Below are 16,984 nucleotides of genomic sequence, written 5' to 3' on the forward strand. Positions count from 1 at the left end.
TCATGTGTCAACTAAAAAAGTACACAGAGTCCCTGACGACGTTCAGGTCGAGGTCCCCGGGCTTTGGAGGTCGAGGAAACTTATCCGCGACGTCGGGATAGCTTTCGCGCAACTCCTCGTACAGGTTCTCCAGAAGCGGCTCGCTATGAACCTCGATAAACTTCTCTCGAAGGATTTTGTTCATCGTATCTATGTCGCACGCGTGCGTCCAGAACGAGTCGTGCACGCCGGCAAACGTCAATCCAGCGTCGACGCACGCGACGGCTGTCTTCATCATGTGCGAACTATCTATGCTGTGAATGTAGTTCGGTGGAAACGCGCTGCGCTGTTTCACCTTCATCACCGGTTGTTTGTCGTCGTCTGTCTTGATGGTGAAGGATTGAAGTATAGTTCTCACGCGTTTGGTTGATTTACGGTGATACGGCTGTACCACGGGTAATCCAAGTGGAGTCGTCCATCTGACCGGTTCACCCGTCGCCGTGGCTATCGCGGCGCAGTCGGTGAGCCAACCCATGACATCCCGAGCGTTAGAAAACATGTTATTCAGAGCATCGAGCGTCCTCCGCGCGGCGTAGGTAGAGACGCGGTATCTGAGAAGCTCGTTATCCTCCATGACTTCGCGCTCGCGCAGACGGCTATATATCTGTGCCCGGGCTCCGATGAAAGTCACACCGTACACAGAAGTCATAACCGTCTGCTTCACGAGTTTACGATCGATGTGGTGCGCGAGAGCCATCGCAAGCTTTGCATTCGCCACGTCCTCTTCGTTGTCACTGTCGATGAGTTTGATATCATCGGCGACGATGCGCTTGAGTACGTTTGCAATGCCGGTGTAGACGTCGGCGCCTCTGTCTGCCGGAACTAGGTTCACGGCTTCGCCACCGTGCAAATCTCGCCCAAGCGCGGCGTAGTGCTGTAAACCGTTGCACGAACCGTCTTGATGCACAGGGAGATTACTCAAGAACTGTGTGGGATCTTCCAGCTCGAGCGCCTTATCCAGCTCGATGCACGTGGCCAGACACTGCCAGGGTTCCTCGGCATCTTGCCACCACGCACCCTTGGCCAGTGGATCCTGGGCAGAAGCGCGAACTTGCTCGATCTGATCCACGATGAACTGTACTCGTTCATCCATAGGGAGCTTATCGGCGCCATTACCGAAGAGCGTGGCACACTGAATATACATCCACCGCAAACCGCGTTCGCCGAGAGGCTTCTTTTCGCTGAAGCGAAGCAAACCTCGACACAAATCGCTTCCTATGTGATTCAAGTGCACGTGCATCGTGTACGCGCGTCCTCTAAAGTCCAGATTATGTGGGAAATATATGTTTGGCTCATTTTTCATCTCCCTTGCCACCTGAAGTTTGATCAAGAAGTCGCAACGCTGCGAGTGGAGCTCCATGTTCGATTTCTTCGTCTTCCGCACGCTCTGCAAGAATTCAATCACTTCGCCTTTCCCCGGAAGCCCACTTGCGAGGAGCTGGAATCGGTTTTTGTCGCTTCGGAGAGCGTAAGATCCTCCAGGCCAACGCGGGAGCTGTAACTCGGCGCGAAGTGGAACCTCCGCGATGCCTCCGCCTCTCGCCCACACCTCCTCAACGATGGGTAGCACGTCAGTATTTACTTGCCAAGGCGTTCGTCCGAGCGCATTCAGGGCGTCCAGGACCGGCTGATATAGCACCGGTTCATTCTTGAGTTCAGCCTCGCGCGCCTTGGCTTCCAGCGCCTGCACCTGCGCGCGACTAGGACCTTCATTGGAGTACTTGCCTCGCATGCACAGCGTGTTCGCCCGCAGGTAACCTCCATTGTTGTACCTAACCCACTCTCTAGGCGGCACGATCATGGGGAAGTGTTTGACCGGTACTAGTGCCGCGCGCGTCATCGTCTCTGTGTTGATAAATCTATAGATACTGTCATGCCAGTGTAACATCCCGTAACCACCCTCCCTGTAGTCGTGATAAAACGCCGGAAGTGTCAAGACCCCACCGTTTTCTTCTGGGACCCCGATCTTCGCAGTATTCATCAACGCGTTTAAGAGTACCGTTCCTACTTTAACGCGGATCTCCCGTCCCCACTCGGCGTTCTCGAGCGCATTTCTCGCGTGTTTGGACACCGACTTGATGGTGTTCATCTTCGAAGTGTCCAGCGTCAAGTTGATCCTCTGCTCAACCAGCTCTTCGACGTCCTTCGACGCTGCATTGCCGCCGTCGGCAGTGAGCGTTGTTTGTTGTCTCGATTTCTTGTACGCCTCCTTGGCGATCTTCTCCGCGGCTCGCATACGTCCAAGGTTGACCTCTGCCTGCACCACGATGCCTACCTGCTCCGCGACGGTGATGAACTTCGCGCTTCCTGATGCCGCTGTGTCGTCATCACCCCTGAAAATAGGCACATCCAGGCGCAAGTCTCCCTTCATGAGTGTGCTCAACGTCGTATGCAGCGTGAGCACCGCCAGTTTCTCGGGCTCTAACAGCGCCAAGTAGTGCCCGTACACGCGTCGATCAACGCCGGGAACGTTCGACTTTATCTTCTCGTGCTCCTCTTTGATTGCGTCCACAAGTGGGACGTAAAACGACGCCAGCAGCTTTTGGACCACGGGAAGCTGCGCCCCTATCCCGGCCGCGAACGTTTTCCGAGCAAACTCCTTGTAGCGAGCGACCTCTCGCTCGCACGCTAAATTCTCCGCCTCCCTCTGTTTCCTAAGCTGCAACTGCTCCGCGCTCGGCTGCTCTCGCGGCGCCTCCGAGCGCCGCAGCTGCCTCCGTCTGAGATGTAACGACTGCAGCGCCAATCGTATCTTTTGTTTTCGCTCGTTTGCCGCCTCAAAGATTCTGTCTCTCGCGTCTCCGAACGCCGTCGCCTCCGCGCTCAGCGGTCGAAGCTTCGGTCCCGGTCGCGGCGCGCTCTCCGGCATCCCCGCCGCCGCGAGCAACATATCGATCTCCTCATCGTCCTGCGCGATCGCGAGCCGACGCGTTCGTCGTCAGTCTCCCGTCTCGTCTCGCGTCGAGCGCGCCAGTCGTCCTCTCCGTCGTCAGCTCCTACCGTCTCCGCGTCCTCCACCCGTCTCCCGACCGCGCTCGGGGCGCGCGCGCGTCATCACACCTCCCTCTCGAGCGCGCGTTCTCTCCAACGCTCGATGTCTTCATCGCTCAAACGCACCTCCATGAGATCGGCGCTCCATCGCTCGAGCGACGGCGCCCCTCTCGCGGGCGCGCTCGTCTCCGCGGCGGCTCCACTGCGCGCGCGCGCGAGCGAACCGATCGCGCGCGCGCGCGCGCGCGACGCCGCGACGAGCATCGCGCGTCGCGCTCGACGACGCGCCCGCGACCGGGGCGCGCGTCGCGTCGCCGGGCGCCGTGGACCGGTGGCATACATACATTAACCATGAAAATGCCATCTGTGCATATGTGTGCATATTGCGGTGTACGACACGCCTGTGTGTTCGAAATACGTAGAAATGGTCCGTTCGCACGCGATGAGACCACCGTGGCCGAGGCGCGCGCGCGCGCGGCGCGATCCGCCTTTCCAGCGCGCGACGAGGACGATGGCGTACGTATCGAGCGATGCGCGCGCGCGGAGTGATGGCGACGACGCGATGCGATGCGCGGGCGACGCGGAGGCGCGAACGGGCGGTCGCGGACGCGGGGAGAGGCGGATGGATGCGTCGAGCGCGAAGGCGTGACCCTAAAAGGGACGGCGAGGAACGGTCGTTCGGAGGGCGTGGACGCGCGAACGCGCGTGCGCGCGCGTGGGGGGGGAGCGGTGAATCGTTCGTGTGATGATTCTCTCGCGATCCGCATCGCACGCGCGCGCGGACGTCGAGCGTGGACGCGTCGACGGCGCGTTTGGTGGTTGCGCGAAAGGGTTTTCGCGAGTGCGGTCGAGACCGAGCGAAGATGGCGCGTCGACGCTCGAGGCGAGCGCTGAGCGCTGTGAGCGAGGGGGAACATCGACTGACGAATACATTGCTTTTGTTTTGGACCATCGCAGGAAGAAGAAGTCCCCCAAGTTCTACCCCGGTGACGACGTGAAGAAGCCGATCAAGCGCACGGTCGTGCACAACCCGACCAAGCTTCGCGCGTCCATCGCGCCGGGTCAGATTTTGATCCTCCTCGCCGGTCACTTCAAGGGTAAGCGCGTGGTGTTCATCAAGCAGCTTGCGAGCGGACTGTTGCTCGTTGCCGGCCCGTACGGTGTGAACGGTGTGCCGATCAAGCGCGTGAACCAACGCTACGTCATCGCGACGAGCGAGAAGGTTGATGTGAGCAAGGTCGACGCGGCCAAGTTTGACGACGCGTACTTCAAGAAGCCGGCGAAGGAACGCTTCAACAAGAAGAGCGAGGAAGAATTCTTCAAGGCTGGCTCCGAGAAGAAGGAACTCCCGGCTTCTTACATTGAGGACAACAAGAAGGTGGATGCCGCGCTCTCCGCGGCCATCTCCGCCACTCCGTACCTCAAGGAATACATGTCCACGCTCTTCACGCTCAAGTCCGGTGACAAGCCGCACGAGATGAAGTTCTAAGCGTTTAAAACGTTCGGTTAGTGTCGGTGTGGTGTTTGTTGGTGGTCTTGAGACGCGTTTAGAACGCACAAATCAGGGCTTGAGGCGGAGAAATATAGCTGATGTAAGGTCTCGTCTCAACTCTACAATTTCTATCTATATCTCCTTCACCGTTCGATCTCTCGCACACGCAGTGGGTTCAACTCGACGCGCTACGCTACGAGCTCGCTCACGCTCAGAACCACTCGTTGTGCTCCTCTAAGTCCGTATTCATTAGCTCGGCGCGCTCGCGTAACTCGTTCTTTTTTCGGAACATTTTTCTCTCGAACCCGGTCGAGCGATCGACTCCGTCCCAGTGACGCCCCGGCTTGATACCATATCGATTGTGCGGCGCGGTCATGCCTCGACGGATCCAGCTGTGCGCGGGTACCTCCTGTGGTATGCAGAAACCAGACTTCTTCAGGTCCTCGGTGGACAGTCCCAATCCGTCGACAACAGAGGGCAAGTTCAGGGCTTCTTTCTGTCGCTTTTTACGACTCAGGTGCGCCATGGGGTCGCCAAATCGCAGTGCCTCGCGCTGCGCTTCCTCGTACTCGGCGTCGATGTCAGCATGCGCGAACGGCGCGTCCTTGGCCTTCTCCAAATCAGCCTCGAACTGCTTTGCCTGTCTTGCCTGCTCCACCCCGGACGCCCAGACCGGGCGCTCGCGCTCTTTCGGCTTCGTTGCCTCGGCGCGGCGCTTCATTTCTTCTCTGTCCATGAGCTTACCCGTCGCCTTGTCTCTATAGTTCGTCGCCGCGCCGCGGCCGCTTTGCTCGTCTGTCATTTTCGCCATGCGCTCTCGCTCCGCCTTGCGCTTCATCTCCGCCTCCATGATCACCTGAGCCGCGCTTACGAGCCCGGTGGAGGTTCCATCTGTCATTTTGTGCATTTTGTCTTTCTTCTCCCTGTGTTTTACGACATTATTGTCATTCTCACCCTCCTCAGGAGGCTTCAAGGTCTCAAGCGGAACAATCAGGTCTCCGTCGCTGTCGTACTGGAGCTCACCCACATTCCCTCCCGCGGGCTCATCGGGGATGATGAGATCACCATCGCTATCGTACTGAAGCTCATCCGTCGCCGCTCCCGACCCCATCACGGTGTCGGAGGGCAAGATCAAATCTCCATCGCTATCGTATTGTAACTCGCCGTCGCCCGCCGTCTCAGCCGGAACAATCAAATCCCCATCGCTATCGTACTGCAGCTCTGAGTCCCCGACTCTCGCACTCGGCGTCGCCGTCGTCGCCGTAACCGCGCCGACGTCAACCTTTTCGTCCTCGCTATCGCTATCGTGTCTTCGCCGCGCTCCGACGTTCGCCGCCGCCAACGCGACGTCCTCCTCTGAATCAGAATCGTGTCTTCGCCTTCTCGGCGCCGTCTCCGCCGCCGCCCATCCGCTTCCGTCCTCCTTTATCCCCATGTACGTCACCGCCCGTCGCTCGATCTCCGTCGCGTCCATCTCCGTCGCGTTCACCTCGCGTCCGCGCGCGTCGAGCACCGTCGGTCCCTCCTCCTCTAGCGCTCGCGCGCGCGCGCCGTCTTCCCCGAACCCGACGTCGCCATCGATGATGCGCACCGCGGCCGTCTCCTTCGCCTTCGCGCGCTTCTTCTTCCGTCGTTTCCCGTCGGCGTCGGGCTTGGATTTCGTCGGGTCGGCGGACCCCGCGCTCATGTACTTCTTCAAGTAATCCAGCTTGGAGCTCATCGTTCGAGCGAGCGCGGCGACGCGGGATAGTGCGCGTGTGTTGTCGTCCACGCGCGCGGCGCCGGACCGGAGCGAGCGAGCGGCGCGCGCGACGACGTCTGAGGCTTCGGCGAGCGAGGAGCGAGCGAAGAGCGCGACGCGAGACGATGACGACGCGTCGGCGGCGAGTCGCGGACGAGTCCATCGTGAGTTTACAACGTTATACTGATATGATGTTCACCCTCGGCGCGCGGCGACGAAGACGGAGCCCTTGTCGCCTCGACCGACGCGAAGGTCGTCGTCGATGTAGGTGGTGTCCAACCATCCTCTGGGTTCGAACGCGTCGAGCGATGCCTTGAACCCTCTCGCGGACGATCCGAGCGCGATCTCGACCTCTCTGAATCGTACGTTTAGACGATTCGCGCGCGCGGGGTCGACCTCGCACTCGCCTCGGAGCGACACGGTGAGCTTTGTCGCGCCGCCGAAAGCGTCGAATTCTGCTCGATTTTCAGCCGTCTTCGCGTCGATGTCCAAATCTTGGAAATTTCCCCGCGAGCGCACGAAGAACGATTTAATCCTCTGCATCACGTCACCGCCGCCCGTCGTCGACGCCCCGTCCTCTTCACCGCGTCCACCGCTCCCGCTCGCGTCCGTGAGCGCGGCGCCGACGACGCCCTCCAACCGTCTCCGCTCCTCCGCCTCGCCCGTCGTCGTCGCCACGCTCGCGAGCAAGCTCCACTTCCCACTCACGCTCGTGGCATCAAACGCATCTACGCGCCCATCGATCGCCGCCGCTTCCTCTAACGCCCGAGCGAGCTCGAGCGTTCGCTCTCGCGCGTCCCGCTCGCCGCGCCCGAGCGCCGCGCACGCCGCCGTGAGCCCCCGCTTCGTCTCCGCGCTCGACGCTTCGTCTCCGCTCGCGGCGCGCGCGCGAAGCACGCGTCCTCCGCGCCGATTCGACCGCGTCCTCGAGCGCGCGCGCGCGATGCGAGACGACGCGTTCGTCGACGTGGTGACATCCATCGGCATCGAACCCATCGCGCGTCACACCGCGTCGTGCGCGCGCGCGAACGCGAACGCGCGCGATGACCGACGCGCGTCGCGCCGATGAAGTCTCCCGACGCGTCCTGCGCGACGCCCTGGAGTCCCACGCGTGCGTCGCCCTGTGGATCATCCTGAGCGCGGTGGTCATCTTATTCAACAAGTACATTCTTAGCGTGTACGGGTTTCCGTATCCGATCGCGCTGACGATGACGCACATGGCGTTCTGCTCCGCCATCGCGTTCGCGCTCGTGCGCGTGTTCAAGGTGGTGGAACCGAGCGAGGGGATGACGCGGGAGACGTACCGCGAACGCGTGGCGCCCATCGCGCTCTTGTTCGCGATATCTCTGTGGGCGTCGAACACCGCGTACGTGTACCTGAGCGTGGCGTACATACAAATGTTGAAGGCGTTATCGCCGGTGACGGTGTACGGGATCGGGTGCGCGATCGGGCTGGAGACGTTCACCGCGAGACGGTTGGGGAATCTTGGGGTGGTGACGCTCGGGGTGATGATCGCGTCGTACGGGGAACTGAATTTCAACATGTTTGGGTTCTGTGTGCAGTTATTGGCGGTCGTGGTGGAAGCGTGTCGAATCGTGAGCGTGCAGATCGTGTTGGGAAAGGCGAACTTGAAGCTGAATCCGATCACGACGCTGTACTACGTCTCTCCGGCTTCGTTCGTGTTCTTGCTCGTGCCGTTCGCGCTGTTGGAGATGCCGAAGATCGTGTACGGGTACGAGGTAACGCACTCGGTGCATTATCAGGCTGGGATCATGCTTGGGAACGCGTCGTGCGCGTTTCTGTTGAACTTGGCGCTGTATCTCCTCATCGGGCGCACGAGCGCGCTGACGCTGAACGTCTCGGGCGTCATCAAGGACATGTTCCTGATCGGTATCAGCGCCGCCGTTTTCGAGTCCCCGATATCGGCAACGCAGCTCGTGGGTAGTCTCGTGGCGTTCAGCGGCGTGTGCTACTACAACTACGCAAAGTTGAACGAGGCGCAGCGAAAGGCGGCGCAGGAGTTGGAGACACAGACAGAGGTGAAAACTGGAGACAACAAGTTAGAGAAACTTTAGAGGGTTAGTTCGCGCATTGATTCCTGCATCTGTTACACTGGTTGTTTATATTTAACGTAACGCATGCGTCGTTTCCACTGCGGAAAGTCTACACGGCAAACGTCGATGAATCAGTATCACTGCGAAGAGACAGTTGCTGCATCTTCACCTCAAATTCATCTGAGAGGGAGCAAAGCTCGGTATAAATCAGCTCACGAATGTCCGTACCGGTGAGGTATCGACCGTCTTCCTCGAAATTGAACGTGAACGGCGTCTCGGCGCACGGCTCGTCGACTTCGTCGTGTAACGACTCCAGGTACGGATGCGCCAAAGCGTCCTCCACGGTGATCCGACGAGCGGGATCGAGTACGAGCATCTTGTCCACGAGATCCACCGCTTTTGGCGACGCGTTCGGGAAGAGCTTCCGAAAGTTACATCTTGCCGTGACCGGAAGCGATTTGATGTAACGCCGCGCCTTTTCGTTGTTGATGAAATCGAGCTCTGAATCGTCTCGCGGCGTTCCGATGACGCGCATGATAAGATTCAGCTGGTGCACGTAATCCTTCCCCGGGAACAGAGTCTTACGACCGAGTAGCTCGGCAAAGATACAACCCACGCTCCAGACGTCGATAGCGCTCGTGTACTCGGCGCACGAGAGCAAGAGCTCTGGCGCTCGATACCATCTCGTGACGACGTACTCAGTCATAAACTCAGACGCCTCCGCATCCACGAGTGCGGTGCGAGCGAGGCCGAAATCACAAATCTTCAGATCGCAGTTCGCGTTGAGCAATAAATTTCCAGGCTTCAAGTCTCTGTGCAAGACGTCGGCGCTGTGAATGTACTTCAGTCCGCGTAAAATTTGATACAAAAAATATTGGCAGTGCTCATCCGTCAGAGATTGGCTGCTGCGGATGATTTGGTACAGATCGGTGTCCATGAGATCATACATGAGATACACGTCCTCGAACGCGTCCATCGCTTCCGGTCGCACGCAATCGATGATGTCTATGACGTTTTCGTGCCGCAGGTGCCTCAACAACTTAATCTCCCGCAGCGTCCTCTTTGCGTCCACTACATTCTCGAATACATTCACAATCTTCTTAATCGCAACCTTCCGATTTGTCTCCACCTCCCGAGCGCTGCACACGACCCCGTACGCGCCTTTACCCACGGGCTTTATCGGCGCGTACTTCGCGTCCACCTCGAACACCGTCCCGCACACCGCGAATTTACTCGTCACCGCCTTCTTTGCTTCACCTCCGGACTCCCTCCGCCGCTCCCGCTCCTTCCGCGCCTTCCTCCGCTTCGTTCTCGCCGCCCGCACCACGTCATCATCCCCACCCGCGTGCTCCCGTCGTCGACTCCGTCTTCGTCCGCCGTCCGCGTCCGACCCGTCCCAATCATCGCTCTCGCTTCCATCCGTCGTCCCCGTCGCCGCGCTCGAGCTCTCCGACCCGCACGCGCTGTCTTCGTCCTCCGTCGTGCTCATCTCCCCCGCGTCGAGCGACGACGCGTCCGCCCGTTCTCGTCGACGTCCCGACCGCATCGATCGCGCATCTCCACCGCTCTCGCTCGCTCTCGCGCCGCCGTCGCCGCCGTCGCCCCTCGCGCGCGCGCGTCCGTCGTCACCGGGACTGGGCGTCGTCTCGCCGTCCATCGCGCGCGCGACGCGTCCGGCGTCGTCGTGTGCGGCGATGTCTAGATCGAGCGTCATCCTCACCGACGATGCGCGCCCCACACGCGCGCGCGCGACGACTCGAGCGCGCGCGAGGGGTGCCGGCGATGCCTCTCGCGCGTCTCCGCGCCTCGGCGCCGACGGCGCGCGCGCGCGCGGACGCGCGAGGGGATGGGACGCGCGCGAGTGAAATCATCCATCGACGCGCGGCGCTCGTGACGACGCTGACGACGACGCTGACGACGACGCTGACGACGACGCTGGGCGCGCGCGCGTCGGTGTTCGACGCGGTGCCGGACGCGCCGCCCGTGGGATCGTGCGCGGAGTGCGTGGGGGAGCTGAATGGTTTCTTGAACGCGTGCGAGACGGCGGGCGAGGCGCGGGCGAGCTGCGTGTCGAGTCAGAACGACGACGCCGAGCGGTTCGTGAACCCGTGGGCGCACGAATACGGGAAGCGAGAGGACGCGATGCGAGCGTTGGTCGAGACGGCGACGGGGAAGACGGCGATCAGGGGACGGGCGGGACCGCGGGCGGGCGGGACGGCGGCCGCCGGACGGTTGTCGTTCGACGCGCGCGTGGAGGCGTACGACGAAGACACGGGCTACGTTCGATTGCTCCTGGTGCCGCGCGGGGATGACGAGTCTAAGGATGCCGCGAGGGCGTTCGACGCGGAGTTCTTGTTCGAACCGGGCGATGAGGTGGTGAACGTGCGCGTCGCCGAGCGCCCGGACGCGAGCGGGTCCGGACAGCGACGCGGAACGTTCAAGCTTAGTTACACCAATCTCGTCACGTACGACACGAACGTCGCTCGAGAGCGAGCAGAAGAGCTTCGAATCGCGCTCGGGTGGGAGAACCTACCCGTGATCGCCGCCTTTGATCCGAAGTGGAGCGACAAGGAGCAACTGTGGTTTGAGAAACTCTTCTCCGCCGCGCGAGGCGAGCGCCCGGCGGATTACGATTTAGATTACATGCGCGACGCCATGTCGTACGAGTGATTCGTTACATTTATAGCGCACATTTATTTATTAGTTCTAGTACCATGGTAGCAGCGATTCTTTTGTATCATCAAACCGCGCCGTTGATTCGTTGATTCGTGGCGTCGCAACCGTCCGGGCCTCATACCTCGTCCTCCACCTCTCAACGCTCGTCATGCCCATCACCGACGTCGAGCGGGTAGTTTTTCTCGCGTACTTCATTTCACACGTGCCCGCCACGGCTTTGATCGATTCGCAGGTCGTGTTACCGTCGAGACTCGTTCCAAAGTTTGCAAAGAGCGCACTGGCTTGGCACATTCGACAAAATAACGATGTGTTAATGTCGACCCAACCGCGATGGCTCGTCTCGCTCGTGACGTGTGAGTTGGTGTTTCAGTTTCCGTTCTTCTTCTACGCCATATCGGCGCTGCGACGACGGGACGAGGGCGCTCGAGGGTGGTTGATCGCCTACGGGGCGCACACGGCGACGACCATGGCGCCGATTTTACAGTTCATCCACGACAGCGCTAAGCTGACAGCACGGGAGCGGTGGTCGTTGATGGGGATTTACGCGCCGTATTTGATCGTTCCGTTGTGGATCGCGATGCGAGCGCTCGGGAGCGGGCCTTTGTTCGCGTCGAAGACGAAGACGAAGGGACAATGACAGAGAGACGTGTCCACGATAGCTAGTGTAATACAACGCGGGTGCGTTCTTCGCGCGCAATCTAAGGTTTTCGCGCGATGGCCTGTCTCGTGAACGTTTTCATCTTGCTCGCGAGGATGAAGGCGTCGATTCCCTTCCCACACTTACCGACAACACGAGTGGGTGAAAACTCCAAGCCACAGTCGAGCTTTGCGCGCGAGGGCGTCTCCGATCCGGGCGTGTACGAGAAGAGCGCGGCGGTGTCGATGCACACGTACGCCAAACACGCCTCACCATTAGCGTCGTCGTTGGCGAACCACTTGAAATCACGAATCGGTTTACGGTGTACGAAGATTGCAAGCGGTTCCACGTCCTCCGCCGCCGCGCTCGCCGACCACAGAAACAACACCTTATCGTCCTGGCTCGCGCACGCACTCGCGATGACGGTCCCACAACGACTCATAGCGAGACGAACCCCCATTCTCTCGACGCCGTTCGAGTCGCACGCGATCGTCGTCTGCTCAAACCGCTCAATCTTCTCAAACCCGTCGGTGCTCTCGCGAAAGCATCGCGTGACGAACGTCGCATCACACCGTAACGGATGCCCGACCGCGCGCACGACCCGCCACGTGAGCTCGTCTATCCACGCCAAGCCCTCGCGGTTGTTTTCAATCGTTGAAACGACGAGTGAATCGCGCGTGCGTGCGTATGGGACTCGCGCGCCTCGGATCTCGGCCCTCTGCGTCCCGTCCGATGAAAACACTCGAAGAGCCGGCGAGGCATTCGGCTTGCACGGATCGTCGAACACCAAAATCTCTCCGAACGACCCGAACTCGATCGCTCGAGCGTCTGCACTCGCCGGCAGCCTGAAAGTTATTGCCGCGGCGTGCGGTGCGTCGCTCGCGTACACCTCCACCTGTTCGCGTCCGTCTTCGTCCCTCGCGACCACCGAGGTCCACCGCCCGCACCTCGACAACGCACGCAAAGCCCCCGAGTCACCGTCCTCGCTCGTCTTCGCTCGATGCGCGATCGTGTGCTCGATCATCGTCTCCGCGTTCACGATCGTCGTCGAGCCATCGAATCGATGTCGCAACCCGACGTACCCGCCGCCGCCGAGCGCCCGCCACGCGTGCGCGAACGCGTACTCATCCCCCCCGTGCACCGGATGCATCGCCTCTAGCCCGCTTCCACGCGACACATTGATGACGTACGCGTCACCATCGCGCGTGACGCACGCCGCGCGATCGCTCCGTGCGGCGAAAACGACTGAAATCACCTCGGATGGAAACTCCAAACGAGCCGTCTCGCCCAAAAGTTCCAACGTGTGCGCGTCGCGTAACGCGAGAAAGCGCTCGGAGGCGACGAGAGCGAGCTCGGATGACGGGTCGAGGACGACCGAGCCCTTGTAAGCGGCGTGCAAGGGGTCGGACGTGGACGGTGCGGACGAGAGACGCGTCATGATGTGCGGCGCGCGTCGGCTGTGCTGCGAGTTCGGACGCGCGAGGACGACGGGAGAAAGAATGTGTCCGTACAGGTCGTTACAATATCATACATTACCCTCCGCGGGAACGCCATCGTAGGAGACGCGATAGGCGGGGAACTGGCTGGTATCGATCACGCCCTCGCCGATGTCTCGAACGGTGACGTTTAAGCGCCCGTTGAGCATTTTTCCTCGCAAGTGCCCCGGCATCGAGCCGGGGTGGACGTTCAACACCGAGTGCACGATCATGCGAGACGGCCCCCCGAAGAGTAAGACATCGCCAGAGTTTAGGCGCACGACCTCGTGCGTTGGATCTTCAAACGAGTACTTGTATCCAAAGTCCGCGGACATGCCGACGCTAAAGCTGACGATGGGCGGTCCGGCGCGAGACTTCACCAACTTTGGATCCTCGGAGTCTTTGTGCCATTTAAATTCGGCACCATCCTTGTAAAAGTTCACCAAACACGTCGTGGGATTCATGTCCGGCATCGCGTCGTCCACTTTTTGAGCTGCGCGCACCGCCTCGGCGCACATCTCTCGCAACGCGTCGCCCGGAAACGCCTCGGGCGTTAAAATCATCCGACCTCTCGACCCTTGGTTCAGCTTCGCCGCGCCGTCGCTCGAGCGCTCAAAAAATCCCTGTTGCACGTCCACGCTCTCTCCTAATCGAAAACTCTCGTCCGCGAGCCACCGCTGTCGCTCGACCGTCATGAATTTCCTTAAACACACCAAACCGGGCGCCAACGTCTCCGCCTTGACCTCGCGCGCCCGCCGCGTCTCGCTGGAACATCCCGTCGTCCCCGTCGTCTCCACCCCCCCACCGAGCGCCCGTCGGAGCCGCGCGCGATGCGCCTCGCTCGGCAACGCTCGCGCGAGCGCGTCGATCTCGCGCGCGGCGTCGCTCGACGCGCGCGAACATTCAATCATCGCTCGCGCGAGCGCATCCGGCGTCACCTCATCGAGCTGAAATCCGCGCGCGAGCGCTCGCAGGTCGTCGTACCGCCCCGGGATCGCCCGTCGCAACGCCCTCGCCCGTCGTCGCAAGACGTCAACCGCGTCGGCGTCCATGCGGCGCGGTGTGTCGCGTCGAACGTCGCGCACGTGGCGGTCGTACACGGCGCAGCCATTCGAAGGCCCCATTCGTCGTCGATCCCGCGTGATGGCGCCGCGCGCGGCGGATCCCTACTACGTCGTCCGCGACGAGCTCGATCGTCGCGTCGATGCGCTCCGACAACGGTGCGCGGAGACGAGCGGGGGCGGGAACGCGAGCGCGTTGACGGAATTGATGCGTCAAGACGCCGAGGGCGCGCTGTGGGAACTCGACGAGCTCGATCGCGCGACGACGACGGCGAGCAAAGACTTGGCGCGGTACGGATTGACGCGTGAGGAGCTGGAGGAGCGGTGGCGGTGGAGCGCGCGCGAGAGAGAACGGGTGCGGGAGGTGATGTCGATCGCGGCGCGTCGGGCGGGCGGGACGGGCGGGACGCGGACGGCGGACGACGCGGGAGACGCGACGCGGAGAGACGTTGAGAGCGGACGAACGGAGCGTGGATTCGATGATCATCAACAGTTGTTGGTGCGGAGGCAGGATGAGGATCTGGATGACATCTCGGCGAGCATATCTCGCATCGGACAGGTCGGGTTGACGATCGGCGAGGAGTTGGCGTCGCAGAGTAAGATGTTGGAGGAGTTGGACGAAGACGTCGATGGGGTTCAGGCTCGGTTGAAGGCGGCGGAGTTGAAGATGCGAGATGTTTTGAAGAAGGCTGGCTTGAGGGGGCAGCTGTGCGTCATCGTTTTCCTCAGCGTCGTGTTGTTCGTTCTGTTTTACGTCGCATTCGCCGGGAGCTGAAATCAGCCACTTGGCTGTTTGTTCTACTTCTACGTCTACAATGTCCTACGGTACCTGTACGGTAGTAGCTACCTGTTGTTAACTAAATAAGCGCCTCGAACGCCTTGACACGTCGACGACGACCGACTTTCGACGTCTCATCCGCGTCATCCCAAAACCTTGACGGTGTCCCATCGTTTTTTACCCTCGCGTCGCACGGCGTCCTCCACCACGCGCTCGGCGTCCTCTAAATCGACGTCCACGAGCTCGTACCCCAATCGCTCCATCGCCCACCGCACGCGCGCGAACACCTCATCCCTACCGTACCCTCGTTCTCGCAATCGCGTCACGAACTCCCCGTGCGAGCGACCGCGCCTGTACTCGGGCGCGCGTTCCGGCGTCTTCAAAACCGACGCCATCGCGCGCGCGTCGTAGTCGTACAGAAACGACGTGTGATGCAAAAACCGCCCGCGCGTCATCGCCTGCGCGTTCCCCCCGAACTTCGCCTCCCCGAACACGTAATCGTTCTCCCGCGTCGCGAACGTTCCGCACCGATCGAACACCTCGCCGTACACCGCGTCGCCCGTCGCCCGCATCACGTCTCTCGGATACGCCCGCGTCGTCTCATCACCTCCCAGCACCAAGCTCCCACCGTTACGCATCACCATTCCAATCAGCAGCGTGTTCGCATCGCACAGCACCGTCCCACCGCCCGAGAACCGTCGCACGAGTCCGCATCGACGCCGCGTTCGTTCGTTTTCATCCACCAAGCGTTGGACATCGCTCGACGTCCCGAGCACCACCGTCTCTCGATCGACGCCGTCGACGAGCGTCAACCACTCCGATCGAGCGAGATCGACGTGTCGGAATAACCCCTCCTCCAGACGCAGCGCGCGGGCGACGCTCGCGCCGCGCGCGCGGACGACGTGGAGGATTCGTCGCGACATGGATTGGCGTCAAAACATCACGCGCGATGCGATCGACGACGGTGAAAACGCGCGACGACGTCGAAAATAAAGCCGCGCGCGCGTTAGAGGCCGCGCGGGCGTTTCTCGCGCGTTCGCCCGCGGGTCACGGGAAAAACTCGACGCCCAGAGAGCGAGAGACGGGGGAGAAGACGAACGGTTGGCGAATGAAAGAATCAGCCGCGGATGAGACATCGTCGACGACGACGGCGGTGACGACGACGACGACGGGAGGGACGGCGGAGCGAACGAGGGATGGAGTCGTCGAGGGTGTACCCGAGGCGAGAGACGAGAGTCCGTCGACGCGGACGCGGACGGAGACGAATCTCGTGGAGGCGTTCGAGGAGGCGGACGACGCGCGGACGCGCGCGGCGCCGGCGACGCCGGCGTCTCCGGCGCTCGAGCTGTCGTCGAGCGAAGACGAGGGCGCTGATGATGCGAGAGGTGCGTCGAATTCGGACGAGGGAGCGATGCGGGAGACGAGGGACGCGGACGCGGGCGTCGTCGCGGCGCTTCGAGCGGACGTGGCGCGACTGCACGAGGCGCTGGAGAGCGAGCGTTGGATGCGAGAGTCCTACGAGGCGCGCGTGCTCGAGGCGGAGAAGATCGCGGAGGAAGCGAAGGCGAAGACGATTGAAACCGCGCTGGATCCCGTGAATCAGTTGACGGCGGAGCAAGTGTCCGCGCTACGAGCGGAGATTGAACAGGTGGAGTATCTCAAGCGTTTGCTCGCGAGGGCAGAACAGATGCGCAACGCGGCGCGACAGGAGACGAAAACCGCTCGAGACAAGCACGAAAAGGATTTACGAATCATTCGCGAGGAAGTGACGACGATGGAGTCGGAGATGGAGAATTTGCGACGACGAGTGAAGGTTGACAAGGCAAAGTTTGAGGCGATGGAGCGCGCCACAGTGGAAGCCGCCGACGAGTTCGCCTTGCTCTTCTCGCGTCAGGAAAACACTAGACGGTTACTTGCCGGGGCGATTTTCGTCATAATTGCTCTCGCGACTCGCATCGTCATGAATGGACAAGGGTGGACGTTACCGAACATGTACATGTATTAATAAAAATACCAAAATCTGTTACAGCGTATCACTCT

General features: G+C 61.1%; 13 protein-coding genes across 13 annotated transcripts; 6 read left to right on the plus strand and 7 right to left on the minus strand.

Annotated features, from left to right (window-relative positions):
• Window positions 1-7: 7 nt before the first annotated feature.
• OT_ostta09g04000 (DNA-directed RNA polymerase, phage-type) lies at window positions 8-2,929 on the minus strand (the record flags this gene model as incomplete). The annotated part of the gene is made up of 1 exon (XM_003081340.1): window positions 8-2,929. One exon carries the CDS (start codon window positions 2,927-2,929, stop codon window positions 8-10), a length of 2,922 nt encoding a protein of 973 aa, XP_003081388.1.
• A 612-nt stretch (window positions 2,930-3,541) lies between these two features.
• Window positions 3,542-4,519, plus strand: OT_ostta09g04010 (Ribosomal protein L2 domain 2; the record flags this gene model as incomplete). The annotated part of the gene is made up of 2 exons (XM_022983440.1): window positions 3,542-3,546; window positions 3,988-4,519. The coding sequence occupies 2 exons, from the start codon at window positions 3,542-3,544 to the stop codon at window positions 4,517-4,519; spliced, it is 537 nt and encodes a 178-aa protein (XP_022839703.1).
• Window positions 4,520-4,733: 214 nt separating this feature from the next.
• Window positions 4,734-6,242, minus strand: OT_ostta09g04020 (Bud13; the record flags this gene model as incomplete). Its single annotated transcript, XM_022983441.1, has 1 exon — window positions 4,734-6,242. One exon carries the CDS (start codon window positions 6,240-6,242, stop codon window positions 4,734-4,736), a length of 1,509 nt encoding a protein of 502 aa, XP_022839704.1.
• Window positions 6,243-6,458: 216 nt separating this feature from the next.
• OT_ostta09g04030 (Plastid lipid-associated protein/fibrillin conserved domain) lies at window positions 6,459-7,259 on the minus strand (the record flags this gene model as incomplete). The annotated part of the gene is made up of 1 exon (XM_022983442.1): window positions 6,459-7,259. The coding sequence occupies one exon, from the start codon at window positions 7,257-7,259 to the stop codon at window positions 6,459-6,461; it is 801 nt and encodes a 266-aa protein (XP_022839705.1).
• Window positions 7,260-7,306: 47 nt separating this feature from the next.
• OT_ostta09g04040 (Triose-phosphate transporter domain) lies at window positions 7,307-8,338 on the plus strand (the record flags this gene model as incomplete). Its single annotated transcript, XM_003081341.1, has 1 exon — window positions 7,307-8,338. The coding sequence occupies one exon, from the start codon at window positions 7,307-7,309 to the stop codon at window positions 8,336-8,338; it is 1,032 nt and encodes a 343-aa protein (XP_003081389.1).
• Window positions 8,339-8,426: 88 nt separating this feature from the next.
• OT_ostta09g04050 (Mitogen-activated protein (MAP) kinase, conserved site) lies at window positions 8,427-9,974 on the minus strand (the record flags this gene model as incomplete). Its single annotated transcript, XM_003081342.2, has 1 exon — window positions 8,427-9,974. One exon carries the CDS (start codon window positions 9,972-9,974, stop codon window positions 8,427-8,429), a length of 1,548 nt encoding a protein of 515 aa, XP_003081390.2.
• A 125-nt stretch (window positions 9,975-10,099) lies between these two features.
• OT_ostta09g04060 (unnamed product) lies at window positions 10,100-10,987 on the plus strand (the record flags this gene model as incomplete). The annotated part of the gene is made up of 1 exon (XM_003081343.2): window positions 10,100-10,987. One exon carries the CDS (start codon window positions 10,100-10,102, stop codon window positions 10,985-10,987), a length of 888 nt encoding a protein of 295 aa, XP_003081391.2.
• Window positions 10,988-11,141: 154 nt separating this feature from the next.
• Window positions 11,142-11,630, plus strand: OT_ostta09g04070 (Transmembrane protein 6/97; the record flags this gene model as incomplete). Its single annotated transcript, XM_022983443.1, has 1 exon — window positions 11,142-11,630. One exon carries the CDS (start codon window positions 11,142-11,144, stop codon window positions 11,628-11,630), a length of 489 nt encoding a protein of 162 aa, XP_022839706.1.
• A 61-nt stretch (window positions 11,631-11,691) lies between these two features.
• Window positions 11,692-13,068, minus strand: OT_ostta09g04080 (WD40/YVTN repeat-like-containing domain; the record flags this gene model as incomplete). Its single annotated transcript, XM_022983444.1, has 1 exon — window positions 11,692-13,068. One exon carries the CDS (start codon window positions 13,066-13,068, stop codon window positions 11,692-11,694), a length of 1,377 nt encoding a protein of 458 aa, XP_022839707.1.
• Window positions 13,069-13,155: 87 nt separating this feature from the next.
• On the minus strand, window positions 13,156-14,157 carry OT_ostta09g04090 (Alpha-ketoglutarate-dependent dioxygenase AlkB-like; the record flags this gene model as incomplete). The annotated part of the gene is made up of 1 exon (XM_003081345.2): window positions 13,156-14,157. The coding sequence occupies one exon, from the start codon at window positions 14,155-14,157 to the stop codon at window positions 13,156-13,158; it is 1,002 nt and encodes a 333-aa protein (XP_003081393.2).
• A 91-nt stretch (window positions 14,158-14,248) lies between these two features.
• Window positions 14,249-14,941, plus strand: OT_ostta09g04100 (Syntaxin 6, N-terminal; the record flags this gene model as incomplete). Its single annotated transcript, XM_003081346.2, has 1 exon — window positions 14,249-14,941. One exon carries the CDS (start codon window positions 14,249-14,251, stop codon window positions 14,939-14,941), a length of 693 nt encoding a protein of 230 aa, XP_003081394.2.
• A 146-nt stretch (window positions 14,942-15,087) lies between these two features.
• On the minus strand, window positions 15,088-15,867 carry OT_ostta09g04110 (Biotin/lipoate A/B protein ligase; the record flags this gene model as incomplete). The annotated part of the gene is made up of 1 exon (XM_022983445.1): window positions 15,088-15,867. The coding sequence occupies one exon, from the start codon at window positions 15,865-15,867 to the stop codon at window positions 15,088-15,090; it is 780 nt and encodes a 259-aa protein (XP_022839708.1).
• Window positions 15,868-15,893: 26 nt separating this feature from the next.
• Window positions 15,894-16,949, plus strand: OT_ostta09g04120 (unnamed product; the record flags this gene model as incomplete). The annotated part of the gene is made up of 1 exon (XM_003081347.2): window positions 15,894-16,949. The coding sequence occupies one exon, from the start codon at window positions 15,894-15,896 to the stop codon at window positions 16,947-16,949; it is 1,056 nt and encodes a 351-aa protein (XP_003081395.2).
• Between the last annotated feature and the right edge of the window lie 35 nt (window positions 16,950-16,984).

This window comes from Ostreococcus tauri, assembly GCF_000214015.3.
Source record: "Ostreococcus tauri WGS project CAID00000000 data, contig chromosome 09, whole genome shotgun sequence".
In the NCBI taxonomy this organism is placed as follows: domain Eukaryota; kingdom Viridiplantae; phylum Chlorophyta; class Mamiellophyceae; order Mamiellales; family Bathycoccaceae; genus Ostreococcus; species Ostreococcus tauri.